The sequence below is a fragment of the Euwallacea similis genome, chromosome 20 (genome assembly GCF_039881205.1).
Source record: "Euwallacea similis isolate ESF13 chromosome 20, ESF131.1, whole genome shotgun sequence".
In the NCBI taxonomy this organism is placed as follows: domain Eukaryota; kingdom Metazoa; phylum Arthropoda; class Insecta; order Coleoptera; family Curculionidae; genus Euwallacea; species Euwallacea similis.
In genome coordinates, this window is record NC_089628.1 from 2455053 (window position 1) to 2479214 (window position 24162).

Consider the following 24162-nt stretch of genomic DNA (forward strand, 5'->3'; position numbering starts at 1 on the left):
ATATAGTAAACACCTAGCTTCATTGATATTCTCGTATTTAAGGTTATGTTCCATGTTATGATACTTTACGTATTTTTTTAAAATTTTGGATAAATAAAGTTCCAAATTAAATCCTTTTTAATTTTGAGAGGGTAATTAATCACGAGATATTGATTTACGAGATAACAAAAATTCAACCACTTTGCTGTAATATATCCTTTTTGTGGTAGTGATAGTACTTGCAAGACCCAAATTTAAGTTATTACACATTTAAGAATGTTTAACTATCCCAGTATTAATGACTTACTGACCACTATTATTATATAGTCGGCCTCACAATCAGGTGTACGCAAATATTAAATAAAAATGTTAATATAATAATGAAATATTAATGATTAAGGATCCCACTCACTGATTACAACAACAAACAATTATTTAATTTTAGGTGAAACAGAAAGGTTGATGCTTTAGAATGGAGGGTACCAAACGGAGCCTAGTAGAACTACTCTCCTATTTAGACAAAGATTCTTTAATTTCCTTAGCTCGTAATGTTACGCAAGGGCTAAAACAAAGTAGAAATGCTAAAGGTTCATTTTTGGTTCTTTAGGAAAAATCCTAATTTCTGTGGGAATATGTTTTTTAGAAGCCATTGAAAACATAATCAAGTATTCTCCAGATGAATTAAGCATTTTAAGGAAAAAAGCAGTGACCAGGGATATTCTGTTTAATTATTTGGAGGCAAATAATATCAAAGTCCGCCTGCCAATAACAAAAAATGAGCTAATTGACGGCGTAGCAGACTTCTGGAATTTACCACGTATAGGTGGAGGTCAAAATAATGAAATTACTGAACCAAGTCCCAGTAAAGTTTCTGTTGAAAGAACCCAACAAGAGGGTGGTAGCGTACATCTTATGGCAACTAAATTTGCTAATTGGTTTTATTCAATGTTGAATGATAACGAATGTGGAGCTGAGCACTTTTTTTCAGGTACAGGCAAAATCTGAGAAAAAAGTCACTCAAATTTACTTAATGCACCCTTACAGATGCCAAACTTAGACTCAACATGTTTGTGAATGATTCCTGTGACACCACTGAAGTGGACAACAATCCCAAAGAAGTTACAGAAGCTTTACTTAAGGTGAGACTTCAACACAATCTGCACTTCAATCTCAATGACACAAGCGAGGGAATCCAGGGCAGAATGGACCCTCACGGCTTGGTAATGGTATTGGCATGTGGGACCCTGCATGTAGGGAACACTTGCATAGGAGTGTTTGAACAAGTATTTGCCTTAGCCAGGGATCCCTTCAGTGAGAATAATTGGAAGATTAAAAACACGAGACTGAACCTGCGAGCTAAAAACAACGTTTTACAATTTCCAAAGTTGTGTGATAATGAGTTAACTCGAGATTTGTTGATGTTGCCTTCAGAGTGATTATTTTTATTTCAATTTGTAAGAATAAACTTGCTGTGTTGTGAGGACGAGATATGGACAATAGTTACTGTCACCTTCAGGCTGTAATAAAAATACAAATATAAAGAAGTATTACTGTAAAAATTGAATTCATGGTGTCCAACTAGTTTAGATTTTTTTCCTTTAGACGGCTTTGTCAAGGCCTACAAAGATTGCCTAGAGCACAGTTTTTTATGGGCACGTGACGGGGCATTGGTTAAAGTTTTCAACTAGCAGTAATCGCTCCTCGAATATGCCTCATTGATCACGATAATGCCACTGCGCAAATGGAAATTGCACAAATATGTTTACTTAATTCGCTTTATTTTGCATGGTAAGCAAGGGAGAACGTGTGGTGCGTTCTATTAGTAAATTAGACAAACTTGGACCTTCCACTAGTTAGGGCCGCCACGGGTAATAAATACATTTAAAGCAGTAACGCCAACATTATGTTACTGAGAATGTAGTTTTCGCTTTAATGCATCGCTCATTGAAGATGTAGTGAAAATAATACTGTCTGTATCATTTATGGGGTTCAGCAAGCTTTTATCCAATGTTTCCTATACGGTAAAAATTCATTTGAACGTTATACAGTTTTGTACAGGCTAAGGTGCGGACGCAAAAAAACCTAGAGTCTATTAAAAATTCTTAAGAAAATGGCGATCGCGACGTTGCCATAATTTCTGCTTTTTGTCTCAAAAACTGATTAAAATATAACGGGTTCTTGCGTCATGGTGTTTTTAACCTCAAATTCTAGAATATACATAAGCGGCGGGGTTACTCGTGTTGCTACACGTTCAAAACTGTTAAGGTCTCCAACAAGCTGCGATTTCAATGTATTGGATATTTGTATTTAATTTAATGTAAAAATATAATGCCTAATACATTGAAATATTGGTATCTATAGCTAGAAAATCAATTTTTTGTCCTCTATATGGAGGTTTAAGATGGAATCTTCCAGTGAAGATACCACCTCTGTCTCTACAAATGTAGGTAACATTGGGAAGTTTGACACGCAAACCCAAGACCTGTATGATTGTGGATCACCTTTAGTGCAGTAAGTTTATAACACATTAACTTTTTTATGAAACTCACTACTGTTGAGGACAGATGGGATCAAACACATTACGTTTTCGGTTGTGCCCTTATGTTTAGATATATTTACCTTTTTTAGTTCTAAGAAGAAAAAGCAAAGGATAAAAGCTATAGCTATTCAAGATCAGGACAAGTAAGATAAAATAAATTAGTTTAACGAAAGTCGAGATGTATACCTCCATTTTTAGTGAAAGCCCCATTTTTTTTACAAGACGTAAGAAGCACAATTTGGATATTAGGAAGGCAACAAGTTTCAATGAATCAATGAATACAGATAATTCTTTAGTGATAGACGAAAGGTTTGAGGATTATTTGCATTATAATAATACTGTATATGCTTGAATACTTAACTTTTTTTTAGGGAAAACAATGCTCTTAAACTTAAAAGAAGGAAGGTGAAAAAATCAGATTCTAAAAAGAACATTAAGTTAAATTCTAGTGGAAGTTTACATGATCTAACTGATTCTCAGTCCTCAGTAAGGTAATTAGTTTGATGTAATCACTCTGTATGGAACTAAAGAATTCATTTTGTTTAGTTCTAGAATACCTTCACTTTCACAATTAAGCCAAAAATCAAATGTACAAAGTGAGTCTATGTTAGATAGGGAAAATGAGAGTTCTTTAATGATACATGGATTGGAAAGGTAAGAATGTGCAGTTAGTTGGTTCTATTTGGCATGGAAAGGTACTTTGGCAAATGTGCCCTTTGTGTGTCTTTTGATGTACTTGCACAATAAACATTATTACTTATAGTATGTATATCTTACAGATCATTCAAAACAAAGAAGAGAAAATCAACTTATTGTGAAAACAGTGCTGATGAAAAAAAATCAAAACTAAAAGAGGATGAAGCTCTTTCTGCAACCAGTTTTGATACCTCTGAGATTGTATTCACTGCCTCAACCCCACATAAAAGTAGGAAGAAAATTAAAATGAATGATGCAAGTTCAGACTCTGGTATGCCCAGTGACCAAGAAGAAAATCAAGGATGTGTAAAGCTTGAGGGTAAGTTTACTAAGTAATTTTACATTAGTGTTAATTTAATAACTCCTAAACCAGTAAATTCTATTTAATTCTATAAATCTCACTGAGCAGCATAACATGTAGACCTCTTTAGGAGGCTGAATCTACTGGATGATTTGCAATAGCTATTGAGCTTTGCTTCGGGTAAGAAGTAGGAAATCCCCAATGCCGGTTCAGGTCCTACAAATGGTGAATCTACCATTTTGTCCCTAAATGGGTATTTCTGGGGGTCAAGCTGCAGGATTGGGCTCAGGTTTAGGCCATCCTAAACAAAGTCCCTAAGCAATCAATCAATCAATCAATGAGGCTTATTCTTTTTGCACTAACTGTCCATTACCTCAACCATACCTGAATGGTATTGGTGGATTTCTTATTATAACCAGTTGAGATTACTATTATTTTAGAATCTTTGAAAGAGGACGATAGTAACGATTTGTCAATCCAAGAAAGTTTTTGCGAAAAAGAGGAGGATATCAAGGTTTTTTCTTATGTTCCATAACAACTTCAATTCTTATATTTTTTTCCTTTTCAGTTGATGTTTAAGAGAAAATTTTTGGAGGTGCATTTTGAGGTCCCGCAGCTTCACAGCATCCTTGATCGCGCCTCTAAACCCACGCCCGAACAGCGTAAGCGTTTACAAACCAATGACATTAAAGTGAAATACGGCCGATTTGATAGACAAGAAGACAAACAGATCAGGGAGAACTGGGAGTATTTTGTAAAGGTTTGTGTAAGACTTAAAGGAGTCCTCAAGAAGTTTATTATCCGTTGTTTCAGTTGAATGAGTTGAACGTGGAACCTGAGGCGTTCTTTACCTTGAGTAAGAATCGCATTAGCGTGGCGCAAAAGAAGATCTTTCTGCATTATTTGGCACGAGATATGCCGGAAAGGACGCCATACAATGTTTATAAACGATTTAAAATCCTGATGCAGACTGCTAAGATTGGAAGGTAAGTTGTTTGTTGTTGTTGTGTTAATTAGAATTAAAATTAAAATTACTGAATGTTTTTCTCATAGATTTACAATAGAGGAAGATGCTTGCATAAAAGATTCGCTGAATTCAAATAAAAATGGATCCATGTCAATTACGAAATTAGCTAAGAAGTTGCAAAGACTACCTCGTTCTGTAGAAAAGAAAGTGAAAGCTTTAAAGATAAATCAGAGGAACATTAAATGGCACGGAAGAAATATCTCTGTTTTCATAAAATACATGCTAAAAGTGACGAAAACCCCTGAAGACCGAATAGACGAGTTAAAAACTCGGGACGTAACCGTCAATGAGTGGAAGACTCTCTCGATGAAGTTAGATAGCGTTCCAGTGCGGGTTCTGCAACGAGTGTGGTATCAATCGCTGTATCCCGCTCTGTTTATTCCTCATGCAGTATGTGATTTAAAGGAAATTAAGCTGCAGCTCATTAAAATGTGAGTCGTCTGTAAAATGTCAACAGTGCACCGTTGTTTTGTTTTACATTAAAGGATTTGCGTCTCTGCCTAAAAAGTGGCCCATATGACCACCTTGCGAGATTTGTCTTAAGGTTTTCGGAATTTACAGGTTGCACGAAAATAATGAAACCGAGTGGTGTAAAGTTGACTGGAAGCGATATGCGACACATTTTGAAGGAATGACTGCTCCGAAAGTCTACGCGTTATTCAGAATGGTGGTTACGCTTTTCGTACCAAAAGACAAGAGGACCAACCTTAAAAGTAAGTCAACTTAATAGCGTGCATCTCTATCTCAGAATTTGTGCTGTTTGTAAATAAGTAAAAATACACTTTTTTACAGAATGTCTTAAGATACTAATAAAAGTGGAAAACGCAAAGATCCGTTCTCATCTACTGCACAAAATTATTTATGACAAAGGTGAAGTTAAGTATGAAAGTCCAAATGTCATTACAATTTACGATGTCGATTCTGAAGAAAGTCTTGAAGGAGTGAATTCTATTAGTTGAAAAATATTATACACCAAAGTTGTGAAGCATATTATTATACCATTTTAAATCCCGAAGCGCACAACGCTGAGGGCACAACGTGAGGATAATAAGTATTCATAACCGCAGTGTATATTCAATTTTTTCCACTTTAGATTTAACTAGTTTTAATAAAATTACGGTAAAGTTAGTTAAATTAAGCAAATGAAAACATCAACGGTAACGTTTCATTTGACGTTAATTTCCATAGCAACCATAATAATACAATTACAGAAATGATGACAAGATTGTGGCCGATTAGCTCGCTAGGTAAATAATTATTAACCTGTTATTTAACTGTTTTAAGGAACATACTTCACAGTCATTTACACACCCAATAATGGTTTTTCTTAAAGTTAGTGGCGGAAAATTGTTTTTATTTGGAAGTGAAGTGCTCTTATTTGCTTTTCGGCTTTATATGTAGTTTTATTTGAGCTTATCCTTCTATTTCCCTATGGATAATTGTTTAACATAAATTTTATATCGTCTTAGGAAAGCAAGTTTTCATTTTACAGCTTGAGATTTAACACAATTGTTATATTACAATAGTTATATGGCATAAGTAATATTGCGTTTTATTGATTTTATTATTCCCCATCCACGCCAAATGCATACCCGGAAAACAAATATCTTTCAAACACGAATAGAAACAATAATTTTCATAAAATTAAGTGCAAATGAAAATTTACCTCACATATTGTCCGTTAATAACTTCAATCAGATTTTAATTAAATTTACAATAACGCGATTTGGGTATTTTCTTAGAACATCATTTTCATAATCTGCCCAATTTTAATACGACAAAAACTAAGTCAATTTTGATGTAAAACCTTAAAAGTACCTAATCAGTCGAACTTTTGCGATCCACTATCAATCGGGAGACTTGGTAACTTTCTTATTTCATTATAAGGCAAAATGTTTTATTTTGGGGCAAAATTGAATAAATTCAATACTGAAAGACCGTTTATTGAAAAGGTAATAATTAACGCGAGTCACATAATTAATTAACAGTAAAATTTTCTTTTTTTGCTGCACCTTTCGAAGTGGAAATAATGCATATTAATTTCTCAAAAGCGCACTTTTCTAGACAATCTGGCGGGGTTTATTCAACTATTCGATTTAATAAGTTACCTTTTCAAAAAAAAGGTAAAAAACACATATTCACGTTAAATAGGTATAAAATATCATGAGCATACAATCATTTGCCGTTAATACAAATATCTTATGCACTTAAATGCTACGTCTAAAAATATCGTTAAAAATAAATAAACAAAAACCTAATGTACACTGTCATAACAAAGGTAAAATATTTACAAAAGGCTATATAGTAAGATAAATTAATTTAAACAAAAAGGACATCCCTAATGACTAATTTAGTTACTATTAATCTTTGGATTGTACAAAAATCTTAAGTGTAGGAATAGTAATTCTACCTATGATATTTAGGAATACACACATTCACGCCGAACCGAGAACAACGGACTTTGATAGCACTTCTCGAGGTCACGAGAGTCTCAGCACAGAAGTTTGTATGAGGTCAAAATTGAGTAGCAGAGCTTCTCGAACCTCACAGGACCACAAGCAAAATGTTTTTGGGCACACTGGTAATGCCGTGAAATCATTTTTTAAGACTAGTAAGTAAAAGTAAGGGATATTTAACGCCTTGGTCCAAGGTTTGCTATTATTCTGATCTAGACAAAGTTTTAAGCGAGTCTTTGGATGGAAAGATATCGGTTACTATTGCACTAAAATCATATTATAATGGGACCTTACACCATTTTTATTTTAAATCAATCAGTCGTATTTTTAAAAGCATTTTATGTCTATCTTTGCACTGAACGTCCTTGGTGGGAGCCCTTCGAAGCGGAAGTTAGAGCAAATACCAGTTTTTTCCCTTAACCCTACATTTTTACCTTGATGAATGAAAAGATGATGTATCTAAAAAGTCATGGTAGAGTTGATGCACGGAGGCTACAGATGCAGGTCCCATTATTTACCAAACACTGCTAAAAATCTACGGGTTTTCAACCAAAACCTGTCTTTTATGGTACAGTCTAACAGGTTCACTGGAGGGGAAATAAGATCTGTCCTATAGTTTCGCCAGAGTGACCGCTTACAAATTAAAAGTATTCGTCCACTGAGACTTATAAATGCGAATTAGCGTTAGGCCCTTGAAATCAGCTTAAATCACTTTTTTAATTATAATTAACAAAATAGTCATGGACCTTGAAAGGAAAGTTATGTGAGTATTAAAAATGAGACTTGACGTTGCAAATGAATCGGGCTTCGTTTCCAAATTTCTTGGAGAGGTCCCGTAATACTCATATCCTAACTAAACGTTACGAAATAATATTGAGCATACACTAAAATTATTACCTAGTAAAGGTCGGTATCACAGTTGATTCAAAAAATATAGGACAGGATGCGCGGGCTACGAAATACCGACTTATTATCAATAGTTAGGGTAGGCGCGGACAATTGTCAAGACAACTAACAAATCGGTATTCGCACGTTAAATTTATACAAATTTTAGCGACAATCTAAACAAATCACATACTCACACAAATTGCCCCCTATGGAGTACCTCGCAAGCGCAAAATGTTTAAATGGTCCTTACCTTCGTATATTGTTTGAGTAAGATTCTACGTAATAATACGAATAATTAATTACTACTTACCAGTTCAGCCCAGGCCCTTTCCTAATCTCGGACTCATATTTCGCACAAAAAAGGGCTTAGACTGAACTTATAATCGCCTAAATTCCATCCATTCTATCGAAACACAACATTCACTACATCTTTAATAGTATTATTCACCTCATTGATACATCTAGTGTTTTCAGTTTGATTTCTCGTGCTCGCAGATCGCATTTGTCTGCCTTGATGCTCCAACCTTATTAAAAGAAGCAATTAGAAATTTTTCCTGTGGGTTAAATTTAGAATATACAAACCTGGTTAAAAGCTCTCTAAAATGGAATTTTGTGTGTGCCGGCACTGCGTTGTCCGCGTAATCCATGCACGAGCCATGCAGAAGGCCTATTTTATCGGAAAGTTGCAACCAGGTGGCGGTTGGCACAGCTGGAGTGCTTCTGCAGACAAATTATGATAATTATAATTGCGTACCGAAGACAAACGAACGTACCTTATCGTGTTTAACGTACTCTCGAGGGCCTGAGAAATCTCGAGAATACTCTCTTTTCCAGTCTTATCAACAGAAGCAGGGGATGCCCCCAATTTTTGGCTTTCCTCTTCAGGAGTTTTATTGTTTGCGTTAATACTATTATTACTACAATCAGTGCTGACGGGTTTGACTGATATTGGAGGTTTTGGAGCGATAGGAGTTGCGTAGATGGCGGGCCCGGCCGGCCGGTTCACTATAGGTTTGACTGCTTTCACGGGAGGTTTAATCGGTATCACTGGCTTTTCCTCACTACCGCAAGGAGGCCAAGATTTTTTCTCTGATTTTGTGGAGGATTTTTCTAAAAAAATAATAAAGTAATTTCTTGAATGCCTTATATTGATACTCACCAGAACTGACACTTCGGTCCATTTTCGAGGAATCGTCCGAATTATCAATGGGTGAATGCTCAAGAATTTCTTCACTTTTCGTACTCTTAATCGACAATTTTGGGCTCAATTGCACAGTCCCGTAATCCGAGTCTTTGGCCTCCCACAATTTCTTTAAACTACTGATGCTGCCTGTGCTCTTCCGCTTATCATCTGCCTCTTCAATCTTCAAATTCGCGCTCTCGTTGCTGGCCGTACTCTCTCGTTTCCCGGTCAATTCCGAAATCGTCTCGTTGTCTTCTAATTTATCACCTACAAATCTCAGATTAAAATGCTGCTTTAGTGCCATAATGAGAGACTTGCCTTCTTTTTTTGTATTTTTCTCATCTACTTTCCTAAGCCTAGATTTGAAGTCGATTATCAACGAGGAATCACCCAAGTCACTTTTTTCTTTGGTTAAAACTTTCTTAACTTGATCAGTTTTTTTAAGTTGCGAAACAAAAGTCACACCGTTCGTTTCTTTCTCGCAACTTTCCTGGGACCTTTTCAAATTCGTTGCCCCTAGGGAATTCTTCCGAAAAGGTTCTTTTTCTATATTTAACGACTGGGATAATTCAGTTACTAAAAACACATAAATGATCATTAGTAACCTAGAAAAAATAAGCAACCGTTTCCTACCTAATTGAGACACAGGATCGTGGCTAATGCCACTCACAGCCAAAATTGGGTCAATCGGAGATTCTTTCAAGTTTCTACCCTGCTTTTGATCCGCCCTTTCCTTTATTTCTGCGACTAGTTTCAGCTCCATTTCCTTCATTACTAATCTATTTTTGAACACTTTAGATGCCGTTTTATTGTCATCGCTCGCTGCGGCATCATCAAGCAGGCACGTTTCCAATGACTCTTCGTCTAAAAAAAAAACTTTAATTTCGGACGAAAAAATATACATCTATTTGTCAGAACATCAATGGGAGTTTTTGTCGATTTGGTCAGTTTTCGCTCTACAATTTAAAACGTTGATGGTGAATTGTGCCATGGAAACAGAGTTGTCAAATGTGATTTTTTGCCATCGCTCCAATTGTGTTTATAATGGAACATATTTCCTTAGGCCTACATTTTGATTTTTCAGTTCTAACCGCAAAAACTATTCAAAAAATGGTAATACTATCAGAAGTTTTTCTTAATAATATTTGGTTGGAGACGAACATAAAAAATCTGGTAATGCTAAAATAAAACTGCAAAACAAAAATGGCGATCAACACAAATAATAAAACATATCTTATTACCTACTGAACTAGTAATAAAATGTTTGAGTAAATGTAGAATCTGTCTACTACCTACTCTGTGTCTGTACATTCTGTCTTTTCTTTCTGTCATACGTTTGAATTAAAAATTTCGTCCTTTCCATCATAAGACATTTTGTGTTGACGAAATGGTGAACGAAAGATAATGAATTAATTTAATTTATTTTATTTTATTAATATTAAAAATGTATTGATCAAATTACTAAACTTACCAGCTTCAGGGAAAACTGGAGGAGGGGGCAAAGGCTCCAGAGGAGAACCCACGGCAGGAACATCGGAATCAACGCTCATAGGGCTCTTGCCGTCATGACTAGGACTAGTGAGACTCAAACTTGTTCGTTGCGGACTTTTCTCTTCTTTCGATTTATTTTCTTCCTTGTTTACGACTTCTTTTACGCTACTACAACTATCCGAAGAAAGCTCGCGTCGTTTCAAGCTAACACCGAATCTGAAGCAGAAAACCCTCAGCATTAATCGACACTTATATTTACCAGTTAGTAATTAATCGATCCCATTATCTTTAGAAACGCATCACTTAATTTTTGTAACGAAATTTTACCTCGAACTAGCTTCTTCTACCGACGGCTGCAATGTACTAACATCCCCCCCGCCGCCCTCCAAACCTTCCAAGACGCTCTTCTTGCTCGGCAACATCGGAGACATGGGAACTATTTTCTTCTTCAATTCGGTGGACGATGTCATTAGTGACGCTGTGCAGTCCACTGTGTCGATGCTGTCAAACTCTTCCGGAGGCGGTGGCAAGTCCGTGGGCGGCGGGGGAAACTCCAGATCGGCTAAAGTTGGAGGGGGAAGGGAACGGGACGGACTGCCCCCGCGAAAGGAGCTTTGCGGAGCTTTAAAAGTGCGGAGACTGGATCTGAGGCTGTCCGTATTATTCCTGAAAAGAAGTACACATTGAAGGCTATTTGTTAAAGTAATTTTACAGTTGAGAATACCTGGTCAAGTTCCTATTTCTAGATAATTTCGAAGAGGTGGGCGAGCTTGGCGGATGGGTCGCGTGAAATGCAGTAACACCACTGGATGAGTTGCTGCGTATCATTTGAGGCTGAGCCCTGATGTTCGTTCTGGGGGATAATGACCTGAAACCATAGTGACAAAGTTAAAAAATTATATCTGTGTTGAAAGAGAGTTATGTCATTGATCATTTACAGTTTGTAAAGCCCTAAAAACTCAGCAATTATTTTGAATAGCTAAATTTGCCTTGAACAAAATTGCGAAACTTCTTCACCAATATCTTACCTTGGAGTAGACTCAGACTCGCCTTGGACCGCAATACCAGCCACAGCTTGACCAGTCGCTGATTCATCATTTGCAGAAATTCCGCTCTGTCGAAGTGATTCCAAATACGCCCCAATTCGCGCCCCTTTCGGCAAGGTCCCATACCTACTAATAGCTTTTCGCACATTTTGTACTTCCAATGCAGCCACCTGTACCTAAAATAAACATACCGACTCAGAAACTTTCTCCAAAATTCTAACTTTTATGTCTCAGCTTACTGCGGGTGAATCTTTGGTTTTAGTCTTCTTCCCCCTTTGCTCTAGTCCGCGGTTACCCATTATAGGGACTCTTTTAAAGGAACCGAGGCCGCTGCCCCCTAAACTGCCCACAGCCGATATTTCGGGGTAGGAATGCGCCCCGGAATCGTCGGTGTCGGGGGTTTGGTCTTGGAAATCGCTCTCACTATCGCCCCTAGTACTGGCGGTTAAATTTTGCATTTCCCTTGTCAACCCTATACGCATAAGGAGGCTAATAAAGAGGAAATGAAAAAGGGTGGGTGGAAGAGCTCGTTAGTTAAAGTTAGTTATGGTACTTACGATGTAAAATGTGTGACGATGAAATGATGGTTAATTAATTAGGTTGAGATATTGACAGTTATAACGCACAGGCTTGATTAAAAAACGTGAGGAAAGGCTGATGAACTATAAGGAAAATGCGGAGCTGTGAATAAAAAAATGATAATCCATTCGGATTTATTAAGCAAAAACGGGGAAAACTCCGATTCTTATTAATTTTATTCTCCGTAAGTCCACAAATCGGCGTAACTTTTAAGTGTGGCTTAAATTGATGATTTTGCGTGCAAGTAGTAAATTAAACCACGTTTGTACTGGAGTTGGGCCTACGGGGAATACAAGGGTTGGTCCACCCAATACAATGGTCAATTAAACGTGCACATTATTCGTAACCTACACGACCAACTACTAATCTCTTTCAATTCGAGCAAAATTGGTGATCGCGAACACCGCCACTCAATCTATTTCTCCTCAGTTAAAAGTTTTAGAAACGAGGTTAGTATGCATAAGAGAAATCACCCTTTTTCAACGTCAAGCAAAACCCAAAAAGACTCGAGCTCAAACCACGTAAAACGTGAACAAAATACCTTTGAATCGCTTTTTTAATATACCATTTAGCTCGGATCCATCCTCGTTGGCGTGCTCTCCCTGACCCTGGTCGTCGAACGTACTGTCGCGGAACGAACTGCAAGAAGACAGGAGGCTGCAAAGATAATTCGGTGATGTGTTATAGCACACGTGGAGGGTTAGTTTGAGTTAATCAGGAAGAAATCATGCTTTATGATAATTTCGACTGAAAAAAAAATTAGTTAAACTGCACTGAAATAACTAAATTTGGGCAATAAAACGGGTTAATAGAAATTTAGTATAAAAGTGCATATTATTAACTTCAACTGAAACCGAACCAATGATCATGCATATGAGGATGCGGGAGCAGTAATTTTTATACAAAATGTGGAGACAAATTTTGATTAAACTTACCTGGTTCGTTTAGGGGGCGCTGGGGCGGTTTTGCCCTTTTTGTTGGTAGTTCTCCTCATTTGCACCAGACTGCTTTTCGAGCCCCCCGTAAATGTGGTTAATTTCGTGGAAATACTATTCAAGTTGTCTAAAAAAATCATGATTTTATAACAATGAAAAAGTCAACCAAAACAATTACCTGTAATATTCTGATCCGCCAAACCGACTAACCCGTGCAAGTTCCCTGTACTGCCCGAATGCGATTTCTTGTAAGACATGTGAGGTGTGCCAATCGGCACGGGAAAATCGTTACCCTGTAATTGTTTCTCTACCTCTGAAAAAGACGAGACACAAATAACTACCCAAATTGCCCTCGTGTGTTCTAAATGTACCTTCTGTAATACTCGACTCTTGAAACATATTTTCAAGGGCGTGATGGATCTCTTTAAACGTCGGTCTATCATTGGCGTGCCACTGCCAACACTGCCGCATCAACTCGTAGATTTTCGGGGGGCAACCCGGGGGAATCTCCATCCTATAGCCTATAAACCGAAAAGCAAAATCCTACAATACTCACAAAAAAAACAAATTTTACCCTTCTCTAGCATGTGATAGACGTCAGTCAAATCCACCCCTGGATAGGGAGACATCCCGTACGTGGCAATTTCCCACAGCAAAATGCCGAAGGCCCAAACATCGGACTTCGTGGAGAATTTATTGTAAGCCAGTCCTTCTGGCGCGGTCCATTTAATCGGGAATTTTGCTCCTAAATGAGTGTTATTAAACTGAATATATTTGATATGTAATAAATCACCTGCATGGGCAGTGTATGTGTCGTCCCTCATTAGCCTTGCTAGACCGAAATCGGCCACTTTAACCAGATGATTCTCTCCCACCAAACAGTTCCTCGCGGCCAAGTCTCGGTGAATAAAACTGCGGCTCTCCAAGTAGCTCATCCCGCTTGCGATTTGCGTTGCTATGTACATTAGTACTACAGCGTCGATTTGTTCTTTGCTACCGTTCCTTAGATAATCAAGCAAATTACCTAGATAGAGATCACGATAAGCCTGAGAAATTTCACCGGGCAAAACAATATGCATACCTTTGCTCATAAATTCTGTAATGATGTAAAAAGGCGGCTCTCGAGTGCAAACGCCCATCAATTGCACTAAATTGGGATGTTTCATCTCTTTCATTATGGCCGCTTCTTCCAGGAAATCTTTCAGTGCCATGGTATCTTCTTTTAGGGTTTTTACGGCCACCGTCATATTGTATCTGAAGGAAACATGTGATAGAGGGCATTTGACAGTGGATGGCACCTCAGACTTTTGTGGAATATTAGATATAGATACTAGATAGAAATACTAGGAAGTAATCTAGATATTTATTCATAAGAATCAGTTTTAGGACGAGTTACTTTTAACTCGTGATTTTAACTGACTATTTGGAACCTGTTCTAATTTGTTGCTTCACCATTGTCAAGAAGACAACCACCATGTATGGACGTGCTGCTAATCTAAAGCTATCTGTTTCAATTTGACATTATGCGAAACGTCATTATAAGGTTGTTTTCGCCTAATCTTTGATTTTTCGATATCTCGTTGCATAACGCTTAAACTTAATGCCAGGAAGGCCTAAAAATTGCCCCATTACTTAAATAGTAATGGAATTTCGAAGAAAAGTATGAATTGTAACGGAATAATGAAAAACACTGATTTACTTATCCTGGCCGCCAGCCCGCCGGCATTGCGGCAACATTAATCTTTACCAACATCAGTGAGTTTCACCAACATCCGGTCCGAGCGGATCTAATATTAAGTACCCATTTCCAGTAACGATGTCTGTTTACGAATAAAAAAAACCCTTACGGCCCGACTTTTGCTAAAAATTAATCGATATGGTGTAGCAACTTTTTAATGCGAACGTGGTAGAAAAACAAAAAACTTTCGAACTATTTCCCACAATCCCCGCAATGACATTGTTGTCGTCATGCACAGCCAACTTTCTGATGAGAATTTCGGATTAATCGTTCTGAAGACGCAATGCTGGTTGCATATAAATCGGAGAGACACAACTGCAGGGGTCGACATCAATCAGAAAACTTTATTTATGTGCCCTTCCATACAATCCTGATATGGATGCATGGCAAATGGTTCATTGCTTTTCTTTTGGTTCTATCTCTTTTTTCGGTCTGCTCACGACACTCGGTTTAATTCCTTCAGAAATCAAATACATTCTCACCTTTTCCATATGGCCTCGTATACGTCTCCGTATTGGCCGCCGCCCAATTTATGTTTCATTACGATATCGGTCCGATTAATCTCCCATTCGTCCGGCTCGGGACTCAACGGGAACACCGTGGGTTTGTTGTGTTTCGGAGCGGGATAGAGCAATTGAGTTATTAGTCCGTCCGAAAGCATCGAATGGTGGTGAACGAGTTCGGCCAAAGTGTTGAATTTGCTTTCGGCAGTGACGTAGACTTTGCCCTCGGGGTCTTCGTTAATTCTAAATGGAAAGAAAAATTTATTTCTCTCGATGGCACTTCGGATACGACAGAAAACTTGCAATAAAATAAAAACATATCTTCCCTTAGTACCAAAATAGCGAATTCGTTTAAACACGGTCGAAAATAAAAAATAGTCCATTATTACCATCTGAGCACATAAAAACTGTTGAATAATTTCGAATTTCTCATGCATTTCATACCCCAGACAGATAATTATAACTCTAATGAAAATTACCAATTTAGGCACTCTCATTATAAGCCAATCACCAGCAAAATTTGCCATAATCACTAATAAAACACATGATAGACATTCCCTGCACAATGCATTAATATCGCAATACCATCTACTGGTCTATATATAATCCACACCCATCAAACTCACTATTTAACACGATCTCGATGCGGGAACGCGCTTAGTAGCGAAACAATATTTTATAAGGTCGATTGGTTTAGTTAATCACAGAAACATGTCTGAGAAACATTTAGGACCCGGTAAGAAACATGAAATTATCGCGTCTGTTTCTAGGCCTTTAATTTTAATTATAGGTTCCGTGGAACCCTCACGAGTACAAAGACTCCTTCGAATGTACTCAATGGTATTTTGCCCCTTTGTAAAGCGGGCCCGATTGGTGGCGAAAATAAAAAACATCCCCACGACATCGTCAATATCGACCTCACAAATAAGCCTGAATGGTACTAGACAATTTATCTTAAAGATATAGTTTTTCTTGCTTTTCTGACAATGGAGTAATTGTGATTATGTACAGGATAAGTCCCATCTATCCTAGACGGAGACAAAATTGACATTAAAGAATATAGCGGACTATCTATGAATGGAAAAAGACTCTACTGATGAACTTTTATACCCAAACGATCCAGCGGAGAAACTGGAGGATAAAGCTGTAATAAGGACCCTTGTGGGCAACACCACGGGGGCATTTAATGGCTTCATGTGTTCCAAAGCAGAAGATAATCAAATCCCGACAGCAGGGAAGACCATTGGAACCACACTTCCCAGCGTTCAGTCATTGGAGAATGAATTAATTCATGGGAAAAGACTATTTTTCGGAGAAAAAAACAGGAATGGTATGTCAACAAAATCCTTATTGTTCGCTTCATAGGATTTCTCTCTCAACACAGATTGATTATATGTTGTGGCCTTGGGTGGAAATTATTTTTGTATTGCCAAAGTGGGAGTCCGAAAACTACCTTCAAAAGTAGACCAAATACCTATCCTGTGTCAATGGGGAGACAAATGGCCGAAGAGCCCATAATAAAGGAGCTCTTCGTGTCGCCAAAGGTACTGGCCGAGGTCGCAGAATCCAGGAAACACATCATGAACTATGACGTAGTTGGTAGTAAGATTCAGGCCAATGCAGTGGCAAATTTGTAAAAATATAGAAGATAAATATCACAGTAACTTTTATTTGAAGCTTTCCTTTCCAAATATCTGTCTCTTCAATCAAATCCAATTTTGCTTCTCCTGAAAATGGCAACAATGTACCGCTCATTTGTTTTTTTCTTACTATCGCGTCATGCCGATCTTCAACTGGCATGAATAGTGTTGTCACGTCGTGCAGACGCTCAAGCTTTTCACTGAAAATTTCCGTGCGTGCAAACTTAAGTTTTTACCGAAATTGTGCTGATTTCAAGGAATAACTTTCTATTGAATTATTCACAAAATAAATAAACAATTAAGAAAAAAAAACAAAATTTTGCTGCACTATCAGCGATTCTTTTATGAGAGCTTTAAAGCCATCAAAGTCTAAGATTTGACACCACAAATTTGTTGAAAAATACACGATAATATTCAAAGATAGATAACATGCATTTCTTCTGGAGTATGTGTGTACAATCGTGCACTATACATATGATATAATACACTATGTTCCGAGTAAACACAGATTTTAACTGGTAACACTAGTTAGCCGCAATGCAATGCAAGTGATACGAAAGCTTGTGAACTGTTTAACACAGGTTGGCGTTATGTTCGAGAAACACCTTTCTGCTGGTAGGTAAATGAGTCGCACGGTGAAGTTAAAAGTTATGGGAAATGCGCGAGGGATCAATAACACTAAATTTCAGGATCCCTCACGAGTCAAAGGACTGCTAAGGGTTTACTCAATGCAAAAATTTGCTCTTTTGCTAAGAGGGTTACGCTGGTGGTCAAGGTGAAAAACCTACCGTATAATATAGTTACCATTGACATTTAGATCAAGCCCGATTGGTATTTCAAGATACATCCAAAACGCAAAAGATCCGAGAAACTTAGAGGAAATAAAATAAAATATGAACTACGCTTTAATTTCAATAACATCACACACAAAACTCTAAAACTAGGATTGTATTGCCATATTTACCAGTTCCCCTCGTAAAAAATATACGTTGTTATAAGCAACCAGACATACACGTGCATGTCCGCTTGGTTGCCTACTGACGGCGAACACATAGATATGGAATCAACGTTATTGAACCGACTGGATTTCTATTTTTCTAAGGCAAATCTTTGCCCTTCTCAACAGCGACAAAATAACAATCGAAAGCCTAGATATTGCCGATTATCTGGATGAGAAATATCCGGAAAAAGCCGCTATACTTTGGGATAAGTTCAATATAGCACCGAATCTTACACTGTGGAGTCGGCTTTAAAAATTCTACTGCCAGAGCCGCAATTTTTACAAGACGAACTGGAGAGAACTGGCTCTTTCTTCGAAGGAGAAAGACCTGGGATGGTCGATATACAATATTAAATGTTGGTTCCCCTTTAAAAGTTAAATTTTAAATTGACTGTGTATTGTGGTTGTGGGCGGAACGCACTGCTAGTTTACTGCAACTACTGGAAGTGGCAAAACTCGCTTTGAAAGATGACCAAATTCCGAAACTGAGAAAATGCATAAAGGCAACGATCGAAGTACCAGATATCAAGGAACCATATACCCCTTCAGATATCTTGATTAGGGCCGTAGTGGTCGGGAAGAATAATATTTTGAATTATGCCACTCTGTTCAATGAATAAAGCTGTGAATTTTCCCTTTAATTCACTTACCTGTAATGGTATACTCTCCCCTCATACCGCAGCGAAATGCTTCGTTGTCCAGGGCTGCTCTCCGACTCCCTGACCAGGAAACTGCCATTAATGCCGGAACTGAGGAGGTATTCCGCTGCGTTCCGAGATATAGGTCCGTGGTACCACGAGTGCTTTTCTAGGGAATTTACAGGGGTTACGTAATTGGAGGGTACCCAGCCGACCAGATTGGAGGAGGAATGAGCTTCGCACCATTCGCCACTTTTGTTGTAGCTCAATATTCGGACGTGTTCACCTGAAAATTGTCATTGTGCAAATATTCGCAAAGGCCAATATGTCGGCATCCGTGTTTAGCGCATATCGTCACGTGTGTCCGTTAACCGATTATGGCTCTTCATTGTTGAACAGCCGCTAAATAGCCGGACCTAGATTTTTGATACGTATTCAGAGCATTCAATAAGTAAAAATTATCAAAATTCTTCAAATTCAAAATTAGTATGATCATCTCAAAGGATCTCCAAACGGCCCCATATTCATTTACATTACCTACGCAAAAAGGAGGATTACACATACTTGATGGCTCTCCAAGAGACGCTTAAAAATAGTCACGATCGTGCCCTCTTCTCCGGTTATTTTAAGATGAAGCGGGTAATAATAGAATGTTCACGTAATTAACCTATAAAAGCGGTTTTTGAGTGATTAAGAAGCGACGTGAGTGGACGAAAAATAACCGCATTCTAATTAGGTACAAACACTACCGGTATAAAATCAACCGAAAGAGTCATTTTGAGCTGCTGCAACCTTTGGTATTTCTTTGCTACTATGAGACAGCCTTAGAGGCGAGTCCTCCAAAGACCTGCAGCAGAGCTTCCTATCCCGTAACAGTTTATATGCCCAAAATCAGTCTGCAGGGCGTTCTAATCACACGTGGACATAACTCGTCTTGAAACGCCTTTATCGCCAGACAGGGATTTTTGTGATTCATAAAACAATCGTCTCACCTTTCTTCAAGCTGAGCTGATTCTCTCCCCCGGCTTGAAAATCATAGAGGGCCACAAACAACTGCGGATCGTCCTCCTCCTGCGCCAGCAGGTTCTCTTTAGATGTCCACCGATTTGCTGTCTCCAAGGAGAGGGGTGTGGAGGGACCGGCCGCCGCTCCTCCGTTGGTACCTCCTGACTGGGCACCTCCCCCGGAGGTGCCTCCCGATCCGCTCGAAGGAGGGTCCGACTCTGGAAGACTGGGAATATGCGGCAGGGGTCTACTTTGCAGGAGAGCTTCTGTAAGAGATACAGAAAATGTTGGTAATTTGATGAATTGTTATTGAACGGTGAAGAGTCATGTGTGACATAAAGGAATATGCAAATGAAAGTGTGTGTAGGTAATATAGATAAATTGGTTTTAATATTAAGATTGGCGTGATAAGTGAATTTAAACTGTGTATGAATAAGAGTGACTTCAGACACGCTTTAACCTCGTCAAGGGCCCTAAATTGTCGATTACGCAGCCGTGAATTAATTGTACACTGCACAACCCCAAAAGCATGTCATAGGACGCATACTGCGCTATATGTTAACTAACAGATGCGCAATGACCCTGCAATAACTATTTCTTTATTTAATATGAGCTTTTCTTTCCTGCGGCCACAGAGAACAAACGACCATTAAATCCAATATCGGCTTCGTCTACTTTCAATAATTTGTTTGAATTTGCTTTGAGACTATCTAGAGCGGAAGCGACGCCCAATATAAATGCCCTCCAATTGAACAGATAAAACAAGTAAAAGAAGGTACAACATCAACATAGACTTTGGTACATTATAAGGGGATACAGAACATAAGGTTTGTTGTTTAATGAGGCACAGTGAGCCCTCTTATCGCCAATCAATTTGTTACTGACTGGCAGGACAATTAATGAGACTTCCTATACGTGTTGTGTAGGCAGATATCTCAAAGCAAGTGCATTAATTTTAGATGCAGTAAATTTTCGTGTATTTTCAGTGCGACTTCGGTTCACTTTTAAATTCGCAATAACACTAAAATGCGACGAGTACTTGAGGAACTTAATGGGTTAAGTGATCCAAGTAGCTTTCTAACATATTCTTACTCCACCATTTTGCCAAGAAACACACTTCCCATTACCGAGCCCTTTGTAACACCAAGTTCCCTTTTGAAAGACTTGATTACTCTACAAACTATAACTGACTCAATCGGATGAGATGAGCATGATAATTTATCTGGACACTTTGAAGGCATTTTTGAGACGGAACTAGGCAGCACATAAGAATGAAACAGCTGTTAATAACAAGTGCATTGATCAGAATGGGATTCGACCAGAAGTCTGGCGAAAACAAAGAGTGAAGGCGATTGTTATTAGTATGAAAACCAAAGCAAAACACATAAACACACACAGATCTTCCAAAATACTCACCATTTTTAATAAGAAGTTTTTTCACTAGACCTACTGGATCTACAAAAGACAAAAATAAAGCAAATTAAAACATAAACTGGCGATTCTCTTTAATGCACGCTCAATCAGTTTCAATTGAAATTAGTGTTTAAATTTCAAATTAATTAAATTTAAGTTATAATCGACAATTAATAAAAATAATTTCAGTTTTTGAAAGGTGCTGCAAATTTCCTGATCGAGGGCGCTGGTGCAAATCGCAGCGATGGCTATTTAAACTTGACGGAACTGGACATGCGACAACGTCGCGAGCGGTGCGGCCGAAAATTATTTCCTGTATACGCTAAAACCAAACTTCAATTTCAAAAACTCCAAACACATTTTAATAATACCAAAGAATGATTCAGACACGTCAAATAAATGGTGAATTAATTAGCGATCAACAAACCTCGAGTTAATGAAGGTCTCGTGTTATCTAAACCGCGATTTCCCATCCAAAACAATGGATTCAGAATTCGTTGCGCAATAAAGGGGCTCTTCTTCGCTTCAATTAACCCAGAAATAAGCCCATGGACACCCTTGCGGGATGGAAACAAGGAGACTAATTACTGAAGCTGGTACCTACGACTTTAATTTACTTAACTTTGAGTGACGAAGGTTAAAAATAGACTAAACCCAACCCTTGTCGTTTTCTCATTTGCCCCCGCGTAAGGGATGGTATTAGTTAATTGAGGATGATGAAATGTACATTAAGCAGGTTTCTTTGTTTGGATAGTGTGTCTACAGAGCGTTTCCTCGTACGTATTTCGACTCTGTGCTTTTCAGTGTTTTTCTCGTCGCGTATCGACGGGTCGTGGATTTAAATCCGGTTCAAAATTGATGTAATAGATATGATGCGTATATGGTTAAATAGCCCAGGAATTTCCGCCTCGGGTTCTGGCTATTTTAATTATTATATCTACTCTTCACAGCAAAAATGCGGCTCTCTGTTGAGTATGAAAATAGCCAGAGATCCGACCGTGTTTTGTATTCCCGTGGCATTTTTGCCTGTTTGCGAGATTATCAAATCTCTCTTCAGGATAAGAGAATTTGAGTTTTATTGACGTCAGTACCGCCTTGTTCGGCGGGATAAATCGTGCGGTTCATACGCGCATCTTCATACTTATCACTGTGGCTATTACTGAATTTCACTGTTTACCTCATGGCACGCTAACATGAGCCACAGTGATATCTTATCGTGTTTCTGGACGTATCCTGATGAACGCTCTCGATGCATCAATGTTTACACGTGGAATTAACCCAATTACTCCACTCTAAAAACAGATATTCGCGCCCGGAGTGTGTACACCCGGTAAACAAAAACAAACTGAACATGCGGCTTAAAATCAGTTCAATGGGCCCGTTACAATCTATGATTAACGGCGATAGAAAAAGGCATTGTTTCATCTGGTTCCATCAATAAGATTTAGTCACTGGAGCTCTTGCTGCACCGGTGGCATAATGTTTGTTTTATGCATGAATGGTCGCCGCATTAAAACATGATACGTCGTTGCAGATCAAATAATTTGTTTGCCATGTAAAAACGAGTAATCAGGCACTTGCGAATCACGGCATAAAATTATGTATGCAGGTTAGTTTTTTTTATACAGGGTGTAACGTATCATCGTGGAGATGTTTCAGGGGGCATTTTTGACCGTGGGTCTGTTAGCGTTTTTTCATTATTTCGTTCACTAAAATATCTCCATGATGGTGTGCTACATCCTGTATAATCATTAAAGACATCAAAACCTGAAGTGTCCCGAATCAATCGATAGTCACGTAAAGTGAGTATGACTAGTCACCCCCTTAAAAGCGGCAGACGCAGTCTGTTGACCTTCTGCTCGGAAATCCGTCGTCGGCCTCAAAGCCCCTCGTTTTCCAAGAAAACACTCTCTCATATGCCCGAATTTATCCACGTTTCTGCCTCTATTTGATTCACGACGATCACTAAAGTGTTTACTGAAGTGCGATATTGAAGTTGATGAACAAAAGCCCACAGCGAAGAGCAATGATTTTTTTAGACCAATAAATCTTATGAGTCTGTAAATTTAAAGTAGCTCATGAGGCTTCTCTGAGGCTATCTTCTTTCAGCCTTAAGTTCCAACCCTCAGCTATTCCAAATTGTTATTGCGTAAATTCACCACCCAAATGAGTGGTTGTCAAATAGCAATTGAAATAGTCCTCAGAGAATACCTTTAGCGATAATAGCACAGAAATGGGTATGGAAAAGATTGAAGATTTCCTAACCTGTCAAACAATGTCATGTCACTCATGTGACGTTGGTCTCAACAACTATTTTGAATGAGGATTTTGACACCATTTTGAAACACCTTAGGAGGAGGAAACAATTTTCGAGCAGAAGCATTCACCAAAGGTTCTGTAGATTCTCAGCAGAAGGGTAGATAGGAGAAATTCTAAATATCTACTCCCGTACTCCCAATAAACTTGACACAATCAATTATGGCAAAATTAGTACAACATAAACAATTATTCCTGTTGAGACCTGAGAAACCACAACAAAGATGATGCCTTAGGGTACAATAAACATGGAACAATTCTGTGGTTGGATACGCAATAATTTCAGCTAGAAACATTGGGAAATTGTAGCATTTCTTGCAGCCTGCAGAATTGAGTGCTGAATATCGAGAAATCCGAGTACTTACCGCTATGTTCTGTAAAAATATTGGCGACAGTTTGCCGTCCATCTTTCACCGTTCTTGGTCTATTTCTCGTCGTTCTAGTCGAATGGATTCCCGTAGGTAATGTCCTTTCTTTGGTATTTTGCGCTCCCATGATTTGCACACATACCCTTCTCGCTGGCTAGCCCAGATTCCGAATTGTCACCACTTTAATTTTTACAAAATTCTCTGCAGGCACACGAAACGTCCGGTTTTAGCCGCGGTTCGGGGAAAGAGCCGCAGGTCTTTGTCGTAGATATCGCATCTCGAACGTACGAAAGGAAAGATTTAATTTATTACACTCGTTTAAACAACAAATAAATGCAAAATCAAATGTATTTTTGTTAAACACAGACCCCACTGACAAATCTATCTCGTCGCCATCTTTAATGTTGCCGTCTGTCTTCGT

At 38.3% G+C, this 24162-nt stretch overlaps 3 protein-coding genes, 1 non-coding gene and 2 pseudogenes across 9 annotated transcripts; 4 read left to right on the forward strand and 2 right to left on the reverse strand.

Moving 5' to 3' along the window:
* The first annotated feature begins 174 nt into the window (after positions 1-174).
* Positions 175-1494, forward strand: LOC136415433 (uncharacterized protein C3orf38). Its single transcript, XM_066400002.1, has 4 exons — positions 175-324; positions 425-566; positions 623-967; positions 1024-1494. The coding sequence occupies exons 2-4, from the start codon at positions 452-454 to the stop codon at positions 1413-1415; spliced, it is 852 nt and encodes a 283-aa protein (XP_066256099.1). The 5' UTR covers positions 175-324; positions 425-451; the 3' UTR covers positions 1416-1494.
* Positions 1495-1584: 90 nt separating this feature from the next.
* LOC136415741 (U4 spliceosomal RNA) lies at positions 1585-1724 on the reverse strand. Its single transcript, XR_010752644.1, has one exon. It is a non-coding gene; the product is annotated as a U4 spliceosomal RNA (small nuclear RNA).
* Positions 1725-2280: 556 nt separating this feature from the next.
* Positions 2281-6023, forward strand: LOC136415638 (transcription termination factor 1-like). 2 transcript variants are annotated; one of them, XM_066400317.1, is made up of 12 exons: positions 2281-2490; positions 2608-2661; positions 2717-2827; positions 2890-3009; positions 3065-3172; positions 3298-3533; positions 3956-4029; positions 4084-4275; positions 4329-4501; positions 4569-4973; positions 5104-5255; positions 5335-6023. In XM_066400317.1, the coding sequence occupies exons 1-12, from the start codon at positions 2381-2383 to the stop codon at positions 5499-5501; spliced, it is 1902 nt and encodes a 633-aa protein (XP_066256414.1). In that variant the 5' UTR covers positions 2281-2380; the 3' UTR covers positions 5502-6023. The 2 variants fall into 2 exon arrangements, with proteins under 2 accessions (XP_066256414.1, XP_066256415.1); XM_066400318.1 differs by having other exon boundaries at positions 3071-3172.
* A 446-nt stretch (positions 6024-6469) lies between these two features.
* Abl (tyrosine-protein kinase Abl) lies at positions 6470-24145 on the reverse strand. Of its 5 annotated transcripts, none has more exons than XM_066399981.1 (23): positions 23739-24145; positions 21061-21099; positions 19632-19910; positions 18652-18925; positions 15341-15604; positions 14202-14374; positions 13914-14144; positions 13695-13865; positions 13492-13641; positions 13299-13433; positions 13121-13247; positions 12751-12824; positions 11846-12078; positions 11589-11782; positions 11285-11428; positions 10888-11226; positions 10541-10776; positions 9703-9933; positions 9388-9645; positions 9046-9336; positions 8660-8996; positions 8469-8606; positions 6470-8410 (listed from the first exon to the last, which is right to left on the reverse strand). In XM_066399981.1, the coding sequence occupies exons 1-23, from the start codon at positions 23866-23868 to the stop codon at positions 8290-8292; spliced, it is 4569 nt and encodes a 1522-aa protein (XP_066256078.1). In that variant the 5' UTR covers positions 23869-24145; the 3' UTR covers positions 6470-8289. The 5 variants fall into 5 exon arrangements, with proteins under 5 accessions (XP_066256078.1, XP_066256076.1, XP_066256077.1 ...); XM_066399979.1 differs by having other exon boundaries at positions 12727-12824; XM_066399980.1 differs by lacking the exon at positions 21061-21099 and having other exon boundaries at positions 12727-12842.
* On the forward strand, positions 16073-16998 carry LOC136415567 (glutathione S-transferase omega-1-like; annotated as a pseudogene).
* Positions 17544-18621, forward strand: LOC136415655 (glutathione S-transferase omega-1-like; annotated as a pseudogene).
* Positions 24146-24162: the final 17 nt, after the last annotated feature.

Coding starts and splice junctions, on each gene's coding strand:
- LOC136415433 (XM_066400002.1), top strand. CDS start 452: ATGGAGGGTACCAAACGGAGCCTAGTAGAACTACTCTCCTATTTAGAC. Junction 567..622: donor ACAAAGTAGAAATGCTAAAG/GTTCATTTTTGG, acceptor TATGTTTTTTAG/AAGCCATTGAAAACATAATC. Junction 968..1,023: donor AGCTGAGCACTTTTTTTCAG/GTACAGGCAAAA, acceptor GCACCCTTACAG/ATGCCAAACTTAGACTCAAC.
- LOC136415638 (XM_066400317.1), top strand. CDS start 2,381: ATGGAATCTTCCAGTGAAGATACCACCTCTGTCTCTACAAATGTAGGT. Junction 4,030..4,083: donor AAAAAGAGGAGGATATCAAG/GTTTTTTCTTAT, acceptor TTTCCTTTTCAG/TTGATGTTTAAGAGAAAATT. Junction 4,502..4,568: donor CAGACTGCTAAGATTGGAAG/GTAAGTTGTTTG, acceptor TTTTTCTCATAG/ATTTACAATAGAGGAAGATG.
- Abl (XM_066399977.1), bottom strand. CDS start 23,868: ATGGGAGCGCAAAATACCAAAGAAAGGACATTACCTACGGGAATCCAT. Junction 19,911..21,060: donor AAAACTTCTTATTAAAAATG/GTGAGTATTTTG, acceptor TATCTCTTACAG/AAGCTCTCCTGCAAAGTAGA. Junction 8,411..8,468: donor TTTAGAGAGCTTTTAACCAG/GTTTGTATATTC, acceptor TCTTTTAATAAG/GTTGGAGCATCAAGGCAGAC.